The 17,952-nt window shown below is 33.6% G+C and overlaps 2 protein-coding genes and 1 long non-coding RNA gene across 3 annotated transcripts; 2 read left to right on the top strand and 1 right to left on the bottom strand.

Annotated features, from left to right (window-relative positions):
* Positions 1–5,932: 5,932 nt before the first annotated feature.
* LOC145629337 (uncharacterized) lies at positions 5,933–9,926 on the bottom strand. The gene is made up of 2 exons (XR_014111652.1): positions 9,616–9,926; positions 5,933–6,121 (listed from the first exon to the last, which is right to left on the bottom strand). It is a non-coding gene; the product is annotated as an uncharacterized LOC145629337 (long non-coding RNA).
* Positions 9,927–13,717: 3,791 nt separating this feature from the next.
* On the top strand, positions 13,718–14,488 carry LOC145628159 (uncharacterized). Its single transcript, XM_081680469.1, has one exon. It carries the CDS (start codon positions 13,718–13,720, stop codon positions 14,486–14,488), a length of 771 nt encoding a protein of 256 aa, XP_081536595.1.
* A 578-nt stretch (positions 14,489–15,066) lies between these two features.
* Positions 15,067–15,711, top strand: LOC145628158 (uncharacterized). Its single transcript, XM_081680468.1, has one exon. The coding sequence runs from the start codon at positions 15,067–15,069 to the stop codon at positions 15,709–15,711; it is 645 nt and encodes a 214-aa protein (XP_081536594.1).
* Positions 15,712–17,952: the final 2,241 nt, after the last annotated feature.

Below are 17,952 nucleotides of genomic sequence, written 5' to 3'. Positions count from 1 at the left end.
TCATCTGAAATCAATTGAGCCGAATTATGATATCAATTGAGGTGAATTCTCTCGGGTAAAAGTTGATTCTCTATGCAATTATCAAATCTCAATTTCGCAATCTAGGGTTTATTCTTAATTTAGTTTTAAGTATATTCAATTTAGTGTTCTATTAAACTCGATTATTATAATAAACTATTGCTTATATTTAATTTCTATTGAACTATTGCCTGTAAACTTAAGTTTTACTGCCCTAGGTGTTGGAAATATGCATGTGATTACTGTTGCTGTAGATTTCAGACTCCAAGAGGAAAATTTTTCTATTTTATTTGGATAAATTTTTCTGATTTCAATTATAAAATTTGTGTTTCCATGTAATTTTCAATTTGATAATTATCTGAAATAGATGATGGAATATTTACTAATTTGCAGTCTCAATTGTTTTTAGTTATTTTTACCTTTGGCTATTGCTGTTTAGATTTAATCTTTAAAATTATTAATCGAAAATGTTAATTTTATTAATATGTTCTTCCCTGAATAAAAGTGTTCTAATTAATTGAGATAAATCCCAAACCAGCAGCAATTTGATGCAACATGTTAGATGATGTGGAGTTCTGTTACTGGATTTGTTAGAGGAAGAATAATCAAGTAATTTGGGGGAGTTTGTTATTTTTGTTATCACTATTAGTTTGTTATAAGTGAATTTTGTAACAAATAGAAGGAAGGGAAGGGTAGTAAGATCATTCAGAAAAGTTGTAAGTAGAAGTTTTGGGAGAGAATTCCTTCCTCTTGAAAGACAGAAATTGTGAACTGGTTGAATTCTGTTTCTGTTTTTTGGGTCTGATTTTATTCACTTCAGTATTATGTGTTTGTACTTGTTGTCATGCATAATTAATCTAACCGGGGACTTAAGAGTTAAAAACACAGCTCAAATTAAATATCGAGTTATCCTTTAGTTTCACTGATGTTAACAGTGGAGTTACGAGCTTTGCAGTTAAGATCCTTTAGTTACGAGCTTACGTACAACTCTATGTTGTTGTTTGCTTTAATCATAGCTTCTCAGTGGTTTAGGATCTTTGATAAATATGATGTTGTTTATGCTGTTTATTTGTTTAATCATTAGAGTGCGATATTCTTCCCTGTTTAGTGTGATAGTTCTTCAGCCAGAAATGTGATAGTTCTTAAGCTAGAAATATAATCTCTTCAAATGCAGCTGTGTAATGCCAAAATAATGACCCTGTCGTAGAAGACACCTATCAGCCGAGCATGGTGCGTTTTTGAGTCAAGGTATCTTCTCTATAAATGAATAAGGAAATCCCGATGAATAATTTCAGAATTGCTTCAAAAGTCCTGAGGCAGGTTCTTTCTTCTCTTTGTCGGAATCATGGAGCTGCAATAGAAGAGAATTATAGACCATAAAAATTGAACTCAAAGCCATGACCCCACCTGATATAATTGAAAATAAAAAGAAGCAATCAGTAAGCTTTTATAGGCAGACAAATACTTGCTACTTCAAGCGTAGTTTGGGATGTCTTAGTATCAAATAATTGAGTATTAGCAAGATTAATTTACCTCAGACTCAGCTTTATAGGAAGACTATTAATAAGCTTCTATAGGCAGACTATTAATTGAGTACTAGGTTAGGTCCCGTGCCATGCACGATTATTGACAAAAAAAATTATGTACGTATTATTAGTTGTCATATATTGTAATATCTCGTTTTTAGTCATTAAATTTTGTCTATCTCAATCGTATCCTTGAAACGAATATTATGTTTGCCACATAAAAACTTATAGTAGAAGATTGTATTTTTTAAAAAATATTTACAAAGATTATATTTTGCTATTCTATTTTCCATATTAATTAGTTAATTTAATGTAAATATAGAAAAAAGGTAAATATCATTTTATTTATATAGTAATTAAATTTTACAAATAATTTCCTTAAATAAATTTTCTATTAAATATATTTTTTTAAAAATACTAAGGACACACCAGAAATTGACATGTGTCATTGCTGGTGTGTCTTTTAGTATATAGTTATTGATTAATAAGCTTCAAGCGTAGTTTGGGATGTCTTAGTATCAAATTATTGAGTATTAGTAAGCTTCTATAGGGAGACTATCAATCTTGCTAATAGTCTGAGGTAAATTAATCTTGCTAACAGTCTGAATTCTGCATGTCCTAGCTCTTATGTGAAGTCAAGTGCTCAGGTACTCTTTTTGTGGTGCTCAGTTGCTCAGGTGCTCGAATCTGTAGTCAGGTGAGATCTTGTCTGCCTAACAAAGGTAATAAGCTCTTAAACCCGTATTCTAATCAGTGAAAGTGACCAGTAGAGGTCCTATGACATGCATGCATAATTCTACAGAACAAAGTCAATGCATAGATTTGTGACTTAAATGCATGCATCTGATCCATGTAGGGAGAAAACCTTGAATTTGAACTTAATGCCTGCAATATCTGTGAGCTAGTCATATATGAACTTTCCCTAGTAGGTATGTTTCCATTAGCGTTAAAACATGTTAACATGGTGTATCAATTAAGAAAATATCAATTCTAGTTATTAATAATTCAACCCATGAATAATACAATGATTACTCTCACTTGATCATTTCCATTTTGTCATATTTACAAAGGAATCGAACAACCCTTGACAGTAACACAGGACCAATCAGGTTGAAAATTGCTTACACAAATAATCAAACACTAATTCATCTATTAAATGGGATAATGTTTGAAGCTGTTAGTTATTTGAAAATAGCTAAATTAGCATGCCCTAATGGTTGTAGGAATCAGACTTATATTGACTCTCCCAAATGATTTACTGATAAGAATTTATGCGTTCATAGAATATGTAAAGGCTGTATGGCTCTTATTTTCATCATATTTTGAGATGAAGAAATACAAAAAATGTGTATCATATAATCTACCATGATAATTTTGTTTCTATATCTATTTTGCAAATTTTGATGTAAAAATGTGCCTATTTGACTAGTTACAGCCCCTCATGGATGTAATGCAAGTTTGTATGCATTGTTCCTCAATGGTGAATGAAAACTATAGTTTTTTCTGGCCACTTTTATAATCTGCCAACAGTGAAAATTGGACATAGTTTTGTTCTGGCCACTCTCTTTTGAGGTAAATCAGGAAGGTGGAATTAGCAATGTAAACTCTGAACATCAGACTAATAATCTGCTAGGGGTCTGATACTCTGAAAATCTATTTGTCATCAATAATGTCCGTCAACTGACTGTCTTGTGTGTTCTTTGTAGGAAGCAAGATCTAGATGGCAGAATATGAAAAACTTAGACAAGCAAGGATAGAACAAAATAGAAGCACAATGAAGGATTTGGGGGTTATATCCATGGCTTATGAAATGAAAGAGTCGATGAAGGGCTTGAAACAAACGAATAAGCATTGACTCTTATTATTGCGTTATTATATTTTTGCTCTAGATGTTTTATATATGATGCTTTCACCTTATGGAATCAAATGGATCAAGATGAAGAATTGGGATACAAGTGATGATGCTACAAGAAGCACTTACTATTACTGTTGTTTTGCTGCTGCTACTGCTGTTTTGATGTTGTTACTGCTATTTTTTTGCTGCTAATGCTGTCTGTTGCTGCCCCCTGCCACTGCTGTTTGCTGCCACAGCTACTGTCGTTTGCTGCCACTACTTTCTGCTACTGATGTTTGCTGTCACATAATGTTGTGTGCTGGTCTGTTATAGCTGCTGTCGTTCTGCTAGCTAGCTGCTGCCGCTATTTGCTGTTATTATCGCTGACTGTTTTTTTGAAATTTGGAAGTTTTTCTTATTTCCTCACTTTTTCCAAGCTAGAGATCGAAGTTGATTTTCTTTTTGTTTGGATTATTATATTGTTTGGCCAAACATTAAATTTGGTGTTTATGAATTTTTTTTTATAAGACTATGAAATTATTTCAATCCAAATTGTTGTCCATCATATATGTTAATTTCTCATTCATAGTTGTTGTACATATTAATACTAATTTTATATTTTAAAAATAATAATAAAATAATAATTGTAATAATAATAATAATAATAATAATAATAATAATAATAATAATAATAATAAATATTATCTATTAATTAATAAGGTGTTACATTATTTTGCAAAAAGTGATACATAATGTCAAAAAAAGTGCTACAATATGTTCATAGATGATTGAAAAATGTTACCTAATAATCAATAAAGTGTTAAATTAGTTCAGAAAAGTGATACATAATGTCGGATAAAGTGATACTAGATGATTGAAAAATGTTACTAAAGATAAGTAAGTGTTACATAAGAAATAAAAGGTAACACTTTAAAAATAATACTAATAATATAATAAAGTGTTACATAAGAGAGTTTATAGTAACATTTTTAAAAGTGTTACCATAGGTTACCCAAAGTGTTACATAAGACCTTAGGTAACATGGGCGGATGTATCACCCACTAAAGTGTTACCTATTGTCTATAATAACACTTTTACCACTTTATGTAACACTTTTTGGGTGTTACTTAAGGTTAGTTTTGTACTAGTGTACTTTTCACTTATCTTCTGCGACGTTCAATAAAGGGAGGGTAAGCGGTTTCAACTCTCCCTTGAATCTGCGAACAAGCAAAGGGCGCCATAACAGGCGGGCCGAACCCACTCCAAGCCCGTAGGCTTCTTCCTCTTTAGATTTAAGTCGTTGAACAAACCGATGCTAGGTAAGATTTTTCCGTAACATAATTTATTTAGACTTATTGCTTATTAAACCTAATAAAATAAATTAAAATAAGGGCTTCATATTTTTTACTGATTTGAGCTGAACTAAACTGATTGGAGCTGAACTAAACTGATTGGAGCTGAGCTGAACTGAATTGAGCTGAAATGAATATTTTATGAGAGAGTGAAATTACGAGCTGAACTGAACTGATTGGAGCTGAACTGAAATTAAGTAAATGTGAACATGCCCTAAGTTAAATAAAACAAACCCTATTGCAAATAAAAACAAAGATGATTTTTAATTAATTACTTAATATTTTTCATTCCAAAATTAAAAAGAAATTTTAAACAATAAAAAAAATTACTCATATGGACACATCAAAAAATCACATGTTGTCATTCTTGGAGTCTTTAAACATATACTATGGGGTTGTTTGGTTGCCAAAGAAAAACATGGGAATTTGGAAATCCTAGAAATTGAAATTTTTTGAAGTTGTTTGGTTAACAAATTCATGAAAAGTAAAAATTCTCATGAATTTCCATTTCCCACAAAATGGGGGAAGTTAATTACCTAGGAGGACCTAGGTAAATGGAACTTTCTATGGGAATTTCTACTTCCATTAGTTAACTAAACAATTTTTAGAATTTCATAGAACACAGAAACATTATAACAATGATTTTATTAAAAATTAATTTCCTAATATTTTTCTTTCCAAAATTAAAAGAAATTTTGAAAAATAAAAATAATCCGTACTAAGGACACAGAAAATGACGTGTCAGTGATGTAACCACTGTCGGTATGCCTTTTAGCACATACGTAGTATATTATTGACTAACTGATTAGGACATTCTCCAGTCTTTTTATTTGGCAACTAAGGTCCAGTGGTCCACTAGCTTGTTGCAAATATTCAAAGTGGTGTTATTTGGCAACTAAGGTCCACTAGCTTGTAACGCATTTTGTAATTCAATGCTGAAATTTTTAAGTACTCAATCCATTTGTAATCCAAAATTTGAACTTATGCATTGAGACTTTAACTAATATTTTCATTCCTTTATTTTTACAATTTTGAACCCACATGTCAGAATTCCTGGATATATACACCATTACCATAAGGGCATGCATGTGCCTTGCATATTCATTTTAGTTAAACCCTAATCATTTAAGGTTATACCTTGTATATTAATTGGGAGATCCCATTTAAATATTACAATATACACCTTTTAGCACGAAAAATAATTAATTCAAATATCTAATCATTTCATTCTCAGCTTTATAATTTTTATTCATAAAACATTTTTACACTACTACAAAAATTGGAATAAAGACCCCTAATTAATAGAGGTAACGAGTCTCTTATAAGCCTTTAGGCCCACAACTTCAATGCATGGTTCGTGCAGGCGGATGCACGATCCACATGGTACATCTCTTCCAGAAAAAAGCGGAAAGAACATTGCATAGAAATATAAAGAACATTTAGTTTAAGTGAAAAGAACATATTATAGAATTGTAAAGAACATTGTATAGAAATGTAAAGAACATTCCGTTAAAGTGCAAAGAACATGTTATAAAATTGTAAAGAACATAACGTGCAGTTAAATAATGTTCTTTATCTTCATGTTCTTTGATGTCAGAATAATGTACTTTTATTTGTGACATATGTTAATTGTTTAATTTGAAATGTTGTTTGAAATTTGTCTTTAGATTATGGTGGTTGAATACAAATAATGTTCATTACATTATATTATCATTAGAGGTGATAAAAATTTCGGGTCGGGCTGGGTTATAACATAATATCTCGTGTCCAAAAAACCCGAAAAATGTAGTGGGCTTTTCGGCTTTTTTTCGGGCCGAATTTGGATTTTTTAAACTAAAAATGCATTTTTAGGCTTGTCTAAACCCGCCCTATTTTCGGGTTGGATCGGGTCGGGTCGGGTCGGGTCTGGTCGGGCCGAAGTTGATCACCTCTAATTATCATGTTTTTAATTAATATTACGGATGTTCTTTAGATATATTTAAAGAACGTGAAGTTGGATGTTTTTTTTACAAAATAGGTATATGTTCTTTATAAAACAAGTATATGTTCTTTACAATACAACTCTAATTTGGATTTTCGGCTTTTTTTCGGGCCGAGTTTGGATTTTTTTAACTAAAAATGCATTTTTAGGCTCGTCTAAACCCGCCCTATTTTTGGGTTGGATCGGGCTGGGCCGGTTAGGGTCGGGCCGAAGTTGATCACCTCTAATTATCATGTTTTTAATTAATATTACGGATGTTCTTTAGATATATATAAAGAACATGAAGTTGGATGTTTTTTTACAAAATAGGTATATGTTCTTTATAAAACAACTATATGTTCATTACAATACAGCTATATATGATGTTCTTTATGAAAAAGCTATATGTTCTTTACAAAACAAATGTATGTTCTTTACTGAACAACGGAATGTTCATTCCGCATTTTTAAAGAGAAAACGGATGCACGAAGCATCGTGCATCCCCCTCCATAGAAAAAATTTCACCACAACTTTATTGAGTGGAGTGAAATAAGAAACCCATGTAAGAGTCAACGGGTCTCTTATCTCCCTTTTCCACTTTGCATTATTTACGGATGTAAGGCCATTCTTTTGGCTCAATATCTCTCCTCTTGAGCTATACCGACATTAATTATAATCACATGTTTCTTTCTCACTACACCGACATTCCTCATAAACTTATTCATCACACCTCCATATTTTCTCTCTCATCAATGCCTTCTTCTCCTTCTTTTTCCACCTTCATCAACAAATTTTACGAACAAATGCGTGCTCCGTCCTTGTATTTTTGAGAAATCTCCGCCTTCAAGATCCCTCATTGCTTAGCCTCCAACGACGGTTGCGAAGTGCTTTGATGCAATTAGATCTAGATCTAATTAAGCATTCAAGGAAATTTCTCGAAATTTTTAGCCTTTTTTCTCCAAGTTTTCATATTTCAAGTTTTTGAATTTCTATTTGAAACACAACCCTGTTCTTAATTTCATCTTCTAACCTTATGTTCAGTTACGAAGTGCTTTAGTTACGCCTAAGTTTGAATTTCACATCTGGGCAATATCAAAATTGACTAAATTGACACTATTAATTGGGAATTTCGAAATACCCAATTTTGACACATAGTTGCAATTGATTTGGTAAGTGTTCATTTGACGATGACTTTGTATTTTTCTAATATGATTGTTTGATAATGTAATTATTTCTCAATTCGATTTAGTTTTTAAGTCTAATCTTATGTTCCTTTTTTTTTTCCAGTTCCTTGTCTGATGAATCCATGCAGAAATTCCTAACCTGCGAAATTCAGAGTGACCAAGAGTTCCAGCTCGTCGAACTTGCAGAAAACTGAATAATCAAGTCTTATTGATGTAATTGTAGTAGTAAATTTTAGGACTTCAAATATTTTTGTGTTAATTTTGCTTGAATGTTGTTTTTTTTTTTAATTTATTTTTGGGTATCATATCAATTTTTTTAGCCCATGCTATCTCATATGGTCTTAAAGTACTGTAAGTACTTACAATTTATTAATTTTCCACCAATTTGTCTAGAGATGAAATATTCAAACTTCAAATGCAAACCATATCAAAAGCAAAAAATAATTTCTATTTTTTTTTACAAAAATAAAGAACAAAGAGACCCGTTAATTGATATGATAGGTATGTTTGATACCCACCAAACAGACCCATAATCTCAAATAACGGGTCTTTTTTCTTTTTAATTTATCAATTTTCTAATTTATGTGACAGACCCGCTATTACTGACGACGAGTCTCTTTGTCCTCACAAAAAGGCCCCTCTAAGGAACGGGTCTCTTTATCAAAGAGACCCCTGAGATAGAGACCCGTTCTGAGGCGGTCTCTCAGGCATATTTCAACGGGTCTCTATGCCATTTTTTGTAGTAGTGTTATTAGTTGAGATACCCAATATGGAGTAACATTTTGTATACTAGTAATATATAAAAATAGAAAACAACAAAAGCATTTTTTGAGTTTCATACTTTGGAAGAGTTTTGATCTATATATCATCTCTAAACTAGGTGAAAAACTAGACTTTTGTAACTTCTCCGCACGTTTTCAAAAGATCAAAGGTGTACTTTTTTTTTAATTTATTATTATTTTTTTTAGGAATCATTGAATCAAAAGTGTACATATAAGATTATAAGGTACACACTTCATATAATAAAAAGACAAGGTACTTGTTCAAAAATTTTAAATCAAATTTTTTTTTCTTAAAATTTTGACAAAATTTCAAATTTTACACAAAATTGGTAAAATTTCTTTTTTCCAAAATTTAATTAATTCAGATAAATTCCATACTTTACTGTGATAAACATGAATTAGAGTAATTACATTTTGTTACTACTCCCTCCGTTTTAAAATACTTGTTCCATTTTTTATTCCACTTTTTATTTCCGGCCATTTTTTAATACTTACTTCATTTTCTTATTTGAAAAGTTTTTAAAATATTTAATTCATTTTTCTTTACGTGAACCCAACATAAGTCATATTTTTATTATTTTCATATTATCTCTCCTTCAATTCTCTCACCAAGTACTTAGGACATGGCATAAGCTGCACAGGAAGATCATATGCTTGTATGTACTTCTCACTAAGCTACTTTTATAGTTTTATAGTTTATTACTTCTCAATAATTTGCTTATATAATTTTTTATTTTTCCACCAACTTCACTAAGCTACTTTTATACTTTATTACTTCTCTAATTTCTCCTAAAACTACACATATGGAGAAATGATGCAAGTATTTAAAAACAGAGGGAGTATTAATTGAGGTGTAAAACAAAAGTTGGAGTTTATCCAAATTCACTGTCAAATTCAAATTAGAACCCAGGAAAAGGAATATAAAGATAAAATAAGATTAGGCGAAAAAAAGGAAATACCTGAAGAGAGGTAGGAGAAGGAAAGAGGCGTTGACCAAAGAAAGAGTTGGAGGAGAGAGAAAGAGAAGTAAAGGAGCTTTGTAGAGCAGCCATGGCTGCCATTTTTGCAGTTTCTTACTTTCTTCAAGTGTGTATTTGTGTGTTGCAAAGTGTTGAACGATTTTATGATGATGTTGTGGATAAGACTATAAGAGTATGTAAACGGGCCAGCCTTGTACAAGGCCCATTAAATATTTGAACACTTAGAGAAGGGTGAGTTATTAATTACATCTATAAATTATTTTGATTAATTTATCCATTAACATTACTAAATCTTTTTTTAAAGTGTGTGCCAAGAAAGTATGTTGCATTTAAAAGAAAACGGAAAAAAATATATAATATGTGAGTACAATAAAACTTTACAAAGTGTCTTGTGTGCGGTTGGCCATATCGTGTGGCTGCTTGTAAAATAACAAAGTAGTCCCTAAAACATTGATCGAGTAACACATAAAATTTTAAAAAAAATACAAAATTATGAAGTTGAAGGAAAATGTCCAAATACATACATTATTATTTTCAATAATCCATACATGTAGCAATGAAATACTAGTGTTCTTCCCTCAAGTAATAAGGTAAAGTTCATTCTCTAGAAAGAATGTTGAGTCCTTTTTTCTTTCGTGAAGGGAGCATTAGGGAAATCCTCTTGATTGCAATTTTCTCCAGCCCTTTGGAAAAGCATGAAAAAAGGCTTGAATGGTACGATCCATCCGTTACCCCAGAATGAATGAAAGGGGTGATCTCTTAGTTCTTGGTCTGTGAAGATGCGTGTTTAGGTTCTCCATTTCCATTGAATCCAAACCTAATCCTGTGCTCCGAAACAAATACGATTCCCCCGACAAGATATTCCTTTCATTCTTCCTCTAGGCTTACATTTTTTGGGTATAAGGAGGAGTGTAATCAATGTTGCATTAGGCTTATGTAGACTAATAGCCTCCAATAACTAAAAAGTGTATCATTCCTGAATCTAATCGAGGTTCGCGGTGGTGGAGGAAATGGATTGGAAAAAAGAGGGCCTTGTAATATTGGCTAATTAACCCCTATATCACTGACGAATTGATCCCTTTAACACTAACAAAGTAACCCCTAAACACTGACCGAATAACTTTTATAATACTAAACGAAATAACCCTTATGATGACTGACCACCGTGACCAGCCACATATTAGAATTTATGATTATTGCCAATTATTTTTAAAATTGTAATTTTTTTTTTTTGGCAGGAAAATAAGATTGTTTTTTTAAAAAGAAAAACAAAAGATTCATATATATAATTTCAAAAAAAAAATAAAATCATATATTAATTAATCTAGATATCTAGATTTTACAGAGTAATATTTACTACTCCATATATAATAAGTTGCTAACAGTCTATAACTATATTTTTTTTACGGGTATAACTATAATTGGCAACTAGATTAGGCTCGTGCGATGCACGATTTAAATATTATTTTACAATTTTAACAATATTATTTAGCTTATATGTGTGTAATATGTACGTAGTACAAATAATTTAATCAACATCTAATAAATTGAGAAATTAATAAAGAGTGAAAACCCCAATTCATATAATCAGTATAAAATATACGGAGTAGGAGAAAAATATAATGTTTTTAAGAAAATAAAATAGTCTGACCTTCCTTTAATTTTTCCAATCAAATTAAATTGCATAATTAGTCAAATTAAATATAAAATTCTCTTAGAGAAATGTATAATTATTTATCTTTTTCAAATTTTGATTTATTTTGAAAAAAAATAATGATGTCATTATTAGTTTTAGCGGAATTTTTTTTAAAAGAAGGTTGACATGTGGAAAGTAATGACATCAGCGGTAATTACTTTAGTTATACTTATAGACCTTAAAGAAGGCCAATATAAATATACGAAGAATAATGCAACTAGCGCGCACCACGAGTCTCAAAATGTACACATTTAGGGCCTATTCATATTTGCTGAACTGAACTGATTGGAGCTGAACTGAACTGATAGGAGCTAAACTGAGCTGAACTGAACTGAGCTAATTGGAGCTGAACTGAACTGAAATTAAGTAAATATGAACAAACCCTTAGTTAATAATAATACTTGGATTTCAATTGGACACCCCCACAAATAAGCCATTTTTAATTTTTTTTTTTTTTTTCCGTATGTACATATAAGTATCGCAATCATATCAATTGCCAATTGGTGTGGCTCACCTTTTGTCGTCACCATATTGTTTGTATAATTGTAATGTCCACCAATCCACCATCATTTAAAAAATTAACGTGTTCAGAAAAAATATTTATGTTGACAGGTTATATACTCTGAGCCAATTGATAAAAATATCTTGGTTGATGAGATAGACATATATATAGACATGCAATATTGCAATGTAATCGTAGGTCCGCTGGGGCGCCAGGGTGAAAGCAGCTACTCCTTCCGTCCCATTTTATGTCAACGGGGCGGGGTGATGCGGATGTTGGCTTTCTCATCCCCGTCCCTGCCTAATATAATCATCCCCATCCTTATTTCCGTGGCAAGTTTAAAATTTATCCTTATACCCGTCACGGGGGGTACAACTCTAAAACCATCCCCGTCCCACCCCTCACTTGGATATCTATCCCACCCAAAACTCCCGCCTCCTAAATACAACAATACTACATAACATAGATTATAATTTAAAAAATAAAAAATTCATTGTTAATATTACACAATTTTTTTTCTTTAAAAAAATTAAGTATATTAGAATGTATTTTATCCGCTTTCTCCTCGTTTTTTTTTAACTTTATTCATTGAACCATCTCCGCCCCACCCCCACTTGAATATCTACCACCACCTAATCCCCACCCAAGACTTGACTAATTCTCGCCTTCCAAATACAGCAATGCTACATAACGTAGATTAGAATTTAAAAAATAAAAAATTCATTGTTGATAGTTGATATTCCATATTAGACATGTTTTTTTTTTTTTTTTTTTTTTTTTTTTTTTAAAAAAAAAATAAGTATATTAGAATGCATTTTTTTCACGTATTTAAGAAATGGTATCGAGGCAGGTTATTTGTTTTAAAAAAAATCTAACCTATGACATGCGACACATCATTATAGTCACTTGTTTATCAAATTTTCATAGTATAATTAAATCAGCAACTATGGTTGGTAACACTACGGTGTCTGATAAAAGGATGAATGGTAAATTCAATACTAATTTTTGAATAGTTGATACAGATGGTCTCAGACTCCCCGCCTCCTAACTTATTTAGAATAGATGGTCTCAATGTTTTCAAAAACTAAGATCACCTATTACAAATAAAAATAATAAAAATGCAAAAAAACACCTTTTACATCTTATTTTTTGCATATAACCACCTTTTTAAAAAAAATGTTGCAAAAGACCAGCAATTTTAAAATTTTTGTTGCAAATTACCACCATTTCAATGTAAAATAATTGATAAATTTGTCTTAAAAAGTTGTATTTTACAACAAAAATTTTAAAATTTGGTGGTCTTTTGCAACATTTTTTTTAAAAGGTGGTTATATGAAAAAAAACAAGATTTAAAAGGTGGTTTTATTTGCAAAATTTCCTAAAAATAATATTAAACAAACTTTTAAATCATCAATTAAATTTACATAAACAGAAATTAAAAAATTAATTGAAAACAAAAAATAAAAACAATAATGAAGGTAAGAAATCTTCTTCAATTACACTTTTTACAGTGAAAATTTTTCCAAAGCATCAAAAATTAAAGTAGTAAACAAACAAATATTTGAATTAGCAATTATATTTAAAATTGCAGAAATTTAAAATTTAAAACTTATTCGAAATCAAAAAATTAAAAAAGACGAATGTAATTTTTAAAACAAATTCAAAAGAAATTAAAATTTATCAAAAAAATGACATTTAAGAAAACAAACCAGAAAATTCATAATTAAGCAAGTTTTGGAGTTGTAAATTAAAAAGCAGTCCCTCGAGTAGGGTGAATAGTTCTCTCGTCTAGGGTTCGCTATTTCCCCCAATTTACCCACTGCAACTCCACGATTTCTGGCCAAATTGATCACAAAAATAATAATTCTGCCTGTGTATCGACGATGGAGGACCAATTAGTGAAAGCGTGGGACAATCTGAAATTGACCGATGAAGAAAACCTTGTTCTCGATGGAGCGTCTTCCATGGTGGATACGAAGGAACCTGATAACCGTCTTGCCTTGTCGCTGGTGGGGAAACTCCTCACAAAAAAAACTTTCAATGTTGATGCGATGAAACGTGTGTTAAAAAACTTGTGGCGTATCGATGACAATGTTGCGATTCGATCGATAGACACAAACCTGTTTGTTTTCCAATTTTTCAAAACAGAGGACAGGGACAAAGTACTGAATGGGAGGCCTTGGGCTTTCGATAATCAAACCCTTTTGCTGAAGGAGACTTGTGCTGATGAACAACCTTCTGATGTCTGCTTTGACTCGTGCCCTTTTTGGATACGACTTCTTGATGTACCTTTTGGGAAACGAACCTCTCGATTTGTTAGGGAGGTGGGTGATTGTATTAGAGAATGCTTGGAGGTGGATGAGTCCGATCCTCTTGGATGGGAGGAGTACACGAGGGTAAAGGTGTTGGTGAATATTACCAAACCGCTTAGAAGGGGACTGAAGGTAGCGTTGGAGTCGGGGGTTACAAAATGGATTGGCTTCAAATATGAACGTCTCGGGGATTTTTGCTATTATTGTGGTGTAATGGGGCACATTGACAAAGACTGTATTGAGAAGGAGATGAGTGATGATGAATCACTGTTGGTTCACCTCACCGTCCAAGGGTCTCTGCTTTGGACCGTGAGAAGGAGAGGACATGGGCTGCAAGACTAACAACGAAGAAGAGGATTCCTAGGACTGACTGTAATGACCCTTTGGCAATTAGACTGGGTCCTCCGGGGGCTGCGAGAAAGCTATTGTTCTCATCCCCGAATGAGTGTAATGTGGGACTCCAAAGCCTCGTACTGCGTCTCTGATGGCGGTTGCGGATAATGGGGGTGGTAAAATGGTGTTAAGGCCGAAAGCTCTTTGTGAAGTAAAGAGTTTTACTCCTGATAATACTCTTGGTACGGGCGGGGATGTAACTGTTGTGCACAATGGTGATGATGTTAGGAAGGAGGGGCCACATGTGTCAGAGAAGATGCCAAATGAAACTGTTCAAGCACCTACTTGCTCCAAGAAGGTACACAAGAGAATGAGAAGAGATGGGGCTGCTATTATGGACACATCAGAGAGCCATGAAAACCCAACTACTGCCAAGAAAAGAAATGCAGAAGATGCCCTTGTGGATGAACAACATGATCCAATAATTTCTTCCGAAAAAAACAGAAAATGTGTGTCAGTGATGTCTCTTCTTTTGTATCTATTAATGAAGTAGAGGGTCTTGGGAATGCCCGAGCCCTCGAAAAACAATGAAAATCATAAGTTGGAACTACCACGGGCTTGGCAACCTGAGGCAAGTTCGTGCCCTCCAAGATAAATGTTGGAGGGAGAGGCCAAACTTTGTTTTTGTTATGGAGTCGATGATTGATAGTTCTATTTTAAATAAAATAAAAAATAGATGTGGTTTTTCTTATGGTTTATGTCTTAGTAGTGTTGGTAATTCTGGAGGAATGGGTTTTTGGTGGAAAGATGTAAATGCGAATGATGTCTCTTACTCTGATCATCACTTTGAGGTGGATGTCTTAGATGGTGATAACTCTCCATTATGGAGGGCTATTGGCATATACGGGTGGCCGGAACAAACACAGAAACATAATACTTGGTCGTTGATGGCTTCTCTGAAGTCAAAAAGCGATTTGCCATGTGTAATGTTTGGAGATTTTAATGAAATTACTAGCTTGAGGGAAAAGGAGGGTGGTGTTCCTAGAAGTGAGAGACTTATGGATGCATTTAGAGATGCTATTGATACTTGCTGCTTTCGAGACTTGGGTTTTAAAGGTAGCATATACACATGGGAAAAAGGGAATTCTATGATAACTTATGTCCGTGAACGTCTGGATAGATTTTTTGCTGACGATGGTTGGGTGTCCTTGTTCCCAGATTATAAAGTTTGAAACTTTACTATTTATAGCTCTGATCATGCTCCAATTATGTTGTCATTGAAGAAGAGGTACGAATCTGAGGTAAAAGGGAAGTGCTTCCATTTTGAGCGACTTTGGCTCTCTCGGGAAGATTGTGGTGAGATTGTTGACAAAAGCTGGAATGCGAGCCTTGCTGTGGATATTAATCAGAAAATAGCCCGATGTGGTGAGGATTTGAGCTCATGGGCTAGTAAGACCTTCGGTTCGATAAAAAAAGAAAATAAAGATGGCTGAACAGAAGATGCGTGAGTTGAAGGAGGGTGCTATGGATGGTCCGACTTTGGACTCGTGCAAAAAATTATCCGAAGAGCTTGACTCCCTTTATTTGCAGGAAGAATCTTTTTGGTCTTCTAGAGCTCGTGCAAATGAGCTTAGAGATGGTGATAAAAACACCAAATATTTTCACCATAAGGCCAGTCAACGAAGAGCAAAAAATCGCATCACAGGCTTACTTGATTCGAATGGCATTCTACTCCACCTACGGGTTGATCTTGAGCGTCTCATTGAGGCTTATTTCAACGATGTTTTCACAACCAGTTCTCCCACGGGTTTCCAAGGTGCTCTTGAAGGTATAGAGGAGGTCGTTTCTGATGAGATGAATACAATGCTAGATGTTGAGCCTACAGGTGAAAAAATCAGAGAAGCCCTGTTCCAAATGCATCCAAATAAAGCTCCCAGCCCCGATGGTATGCACGCTTTATTTTTTCAAAAATTTTGGCATATTATTGGGAATGATATCATTAGCTTTGTGAAGAGATGGTGGAGGGCTGAGGCGGGTTTGATAGAAATAAATAACACTTGTGTGGTGCTTATTCCAAAGGTTGATGATCCTAAATTAATATCTGAATTTAGGCCTATTAGTTGCTGCAATGTCATTTATAAAATTATTTCGAAAACTTTGGCCAACAAATTGAAGGGGTTTTTAGGTGATGTGATCTCCCAAAATCAGAGTGCGTTTGTTCCTAAGCGTCTTATTACTGATAATGCAATTGTCGCCTTTGAGATTTTTCATACTATGAAGAGAGGAGGGGAAGGAAAAGAGGGTAACATTGCTTTGAAGCTAGACATGAGTAAGGCGTATGATCGTGTAGAGTGGGTAGGTGTTCTTGGAGAAGGTGATGGAAAAGATGGGTTTTTCCAGGGCTTGGATTGGAGAATCATGAATTGTCTTGAGACTGTCAAATTTTCTTTTAAGATCAATGGGCACATTTCGGATTCTATCACTCCATCTAGAGGGTTGAGACAAGGCGACCCAATTTCCCCGCACTTGTTCCTACTCTGTGCTGATGCTTTCTCGGGTTTGTTGAATAAAGCCGCTTCAAACAATCTTATTCATGGTGCGAGGATATGTAGGGGGGACCCCCGGGTCTCACACTTATTTTTTGCCGATGACAATATTCTTTTTGCTAGAGCCAATGTGCAAGAATGCTCCGTTATAGCTGACATTATCAGCAAGTATGAGAGGGCATCAAGTCAGAAAGTCAATCTAAGCAAGACCGAGGTTATTTTTAACAAAAAAGTTTGTACTGTTCGGAGGGAGGAAATTATTGAGATTTTAGGTGTGCAGGAGGTCGAATTTCATGAAAAATATCTAGGCCTTCCTACTATCATTAGCAGATCAAAAAAGGTGATTTTTGCAGGGCTCAAGGAAAGGTTATGGAAGAAGTTACAAGGGTGGAAGTAGAAACTGCTTTCAAGACCGGGGAAGGAAATACTTATCAAGGCTGTGGCCCAAGCAATCCCAACGTATATGATGAGTATTTTCAAAATTCCTGACACTTTGATCGATGAATTTCACTCTCTTCTAGCGAAATTTTGGTGGGGTTCGAATGATACTACTCGGAAGATGCACTGGCAAAGATGGGACCTCTTGTGTCAACCTAAAGGAAATGGGGGATTGGGATTTCGCGACCTTCGTTGCTTCAATCAAGCGTTGCTAGCTAAACAATTTTGGCGGCTTCATCATAATACGGGGTCTCTGTTACACTTAGTTCTCAAAGCGAAGTATTACTAGAGTTGTGATGTGTTGCAAGCGAATGTGGGTTTTGATCCTAGCTATGCTTGGCGTAGTATGTGGAGTGCAAAATCTTTGTTGCTCGATGGACTGAAGTGGAGAGTGGGCAATGGAAGCGCAATTAATGTTTGGTGTGATGCTTGGCTTCCAGGCAACACATCTTCTTTGGTTCCAACTCCGTCGGTTGATAGTGATATGAA

Source organism: Chenopodium album, chromosome 4 (assembly GCF_948465745.1).
Source record: "Chenopodium album chromosome 4, dcCheAlbu1.1, whole genome shotgun sequence".
Lineage (NCBI taxonomy): Eukaryota > Viridiplantae > Streptophyta > Magnoliopsida > Caryophyllales > Amaranthaceae > Chenopodium > Chenopodium album.
This window is presented reverse-complemented; position numbering and strand designations above follow the sequence as displayed.

Coding starts and splice junctions, on each gene's coding strand:
- LOC145628159 (XM_081680469.1), top strand. CDS start 13,718: ATGGAGGACCAATTAGTGAAAGCGTGGGACAATCTGAAATTGACCGAT.
- LOC145628158 (XM_081680468.1), top strand. CDS start 15,067: ATGAAAATCATAAGTTGGAACTACCACGGGCTTGGCAACCTGAGGCAA.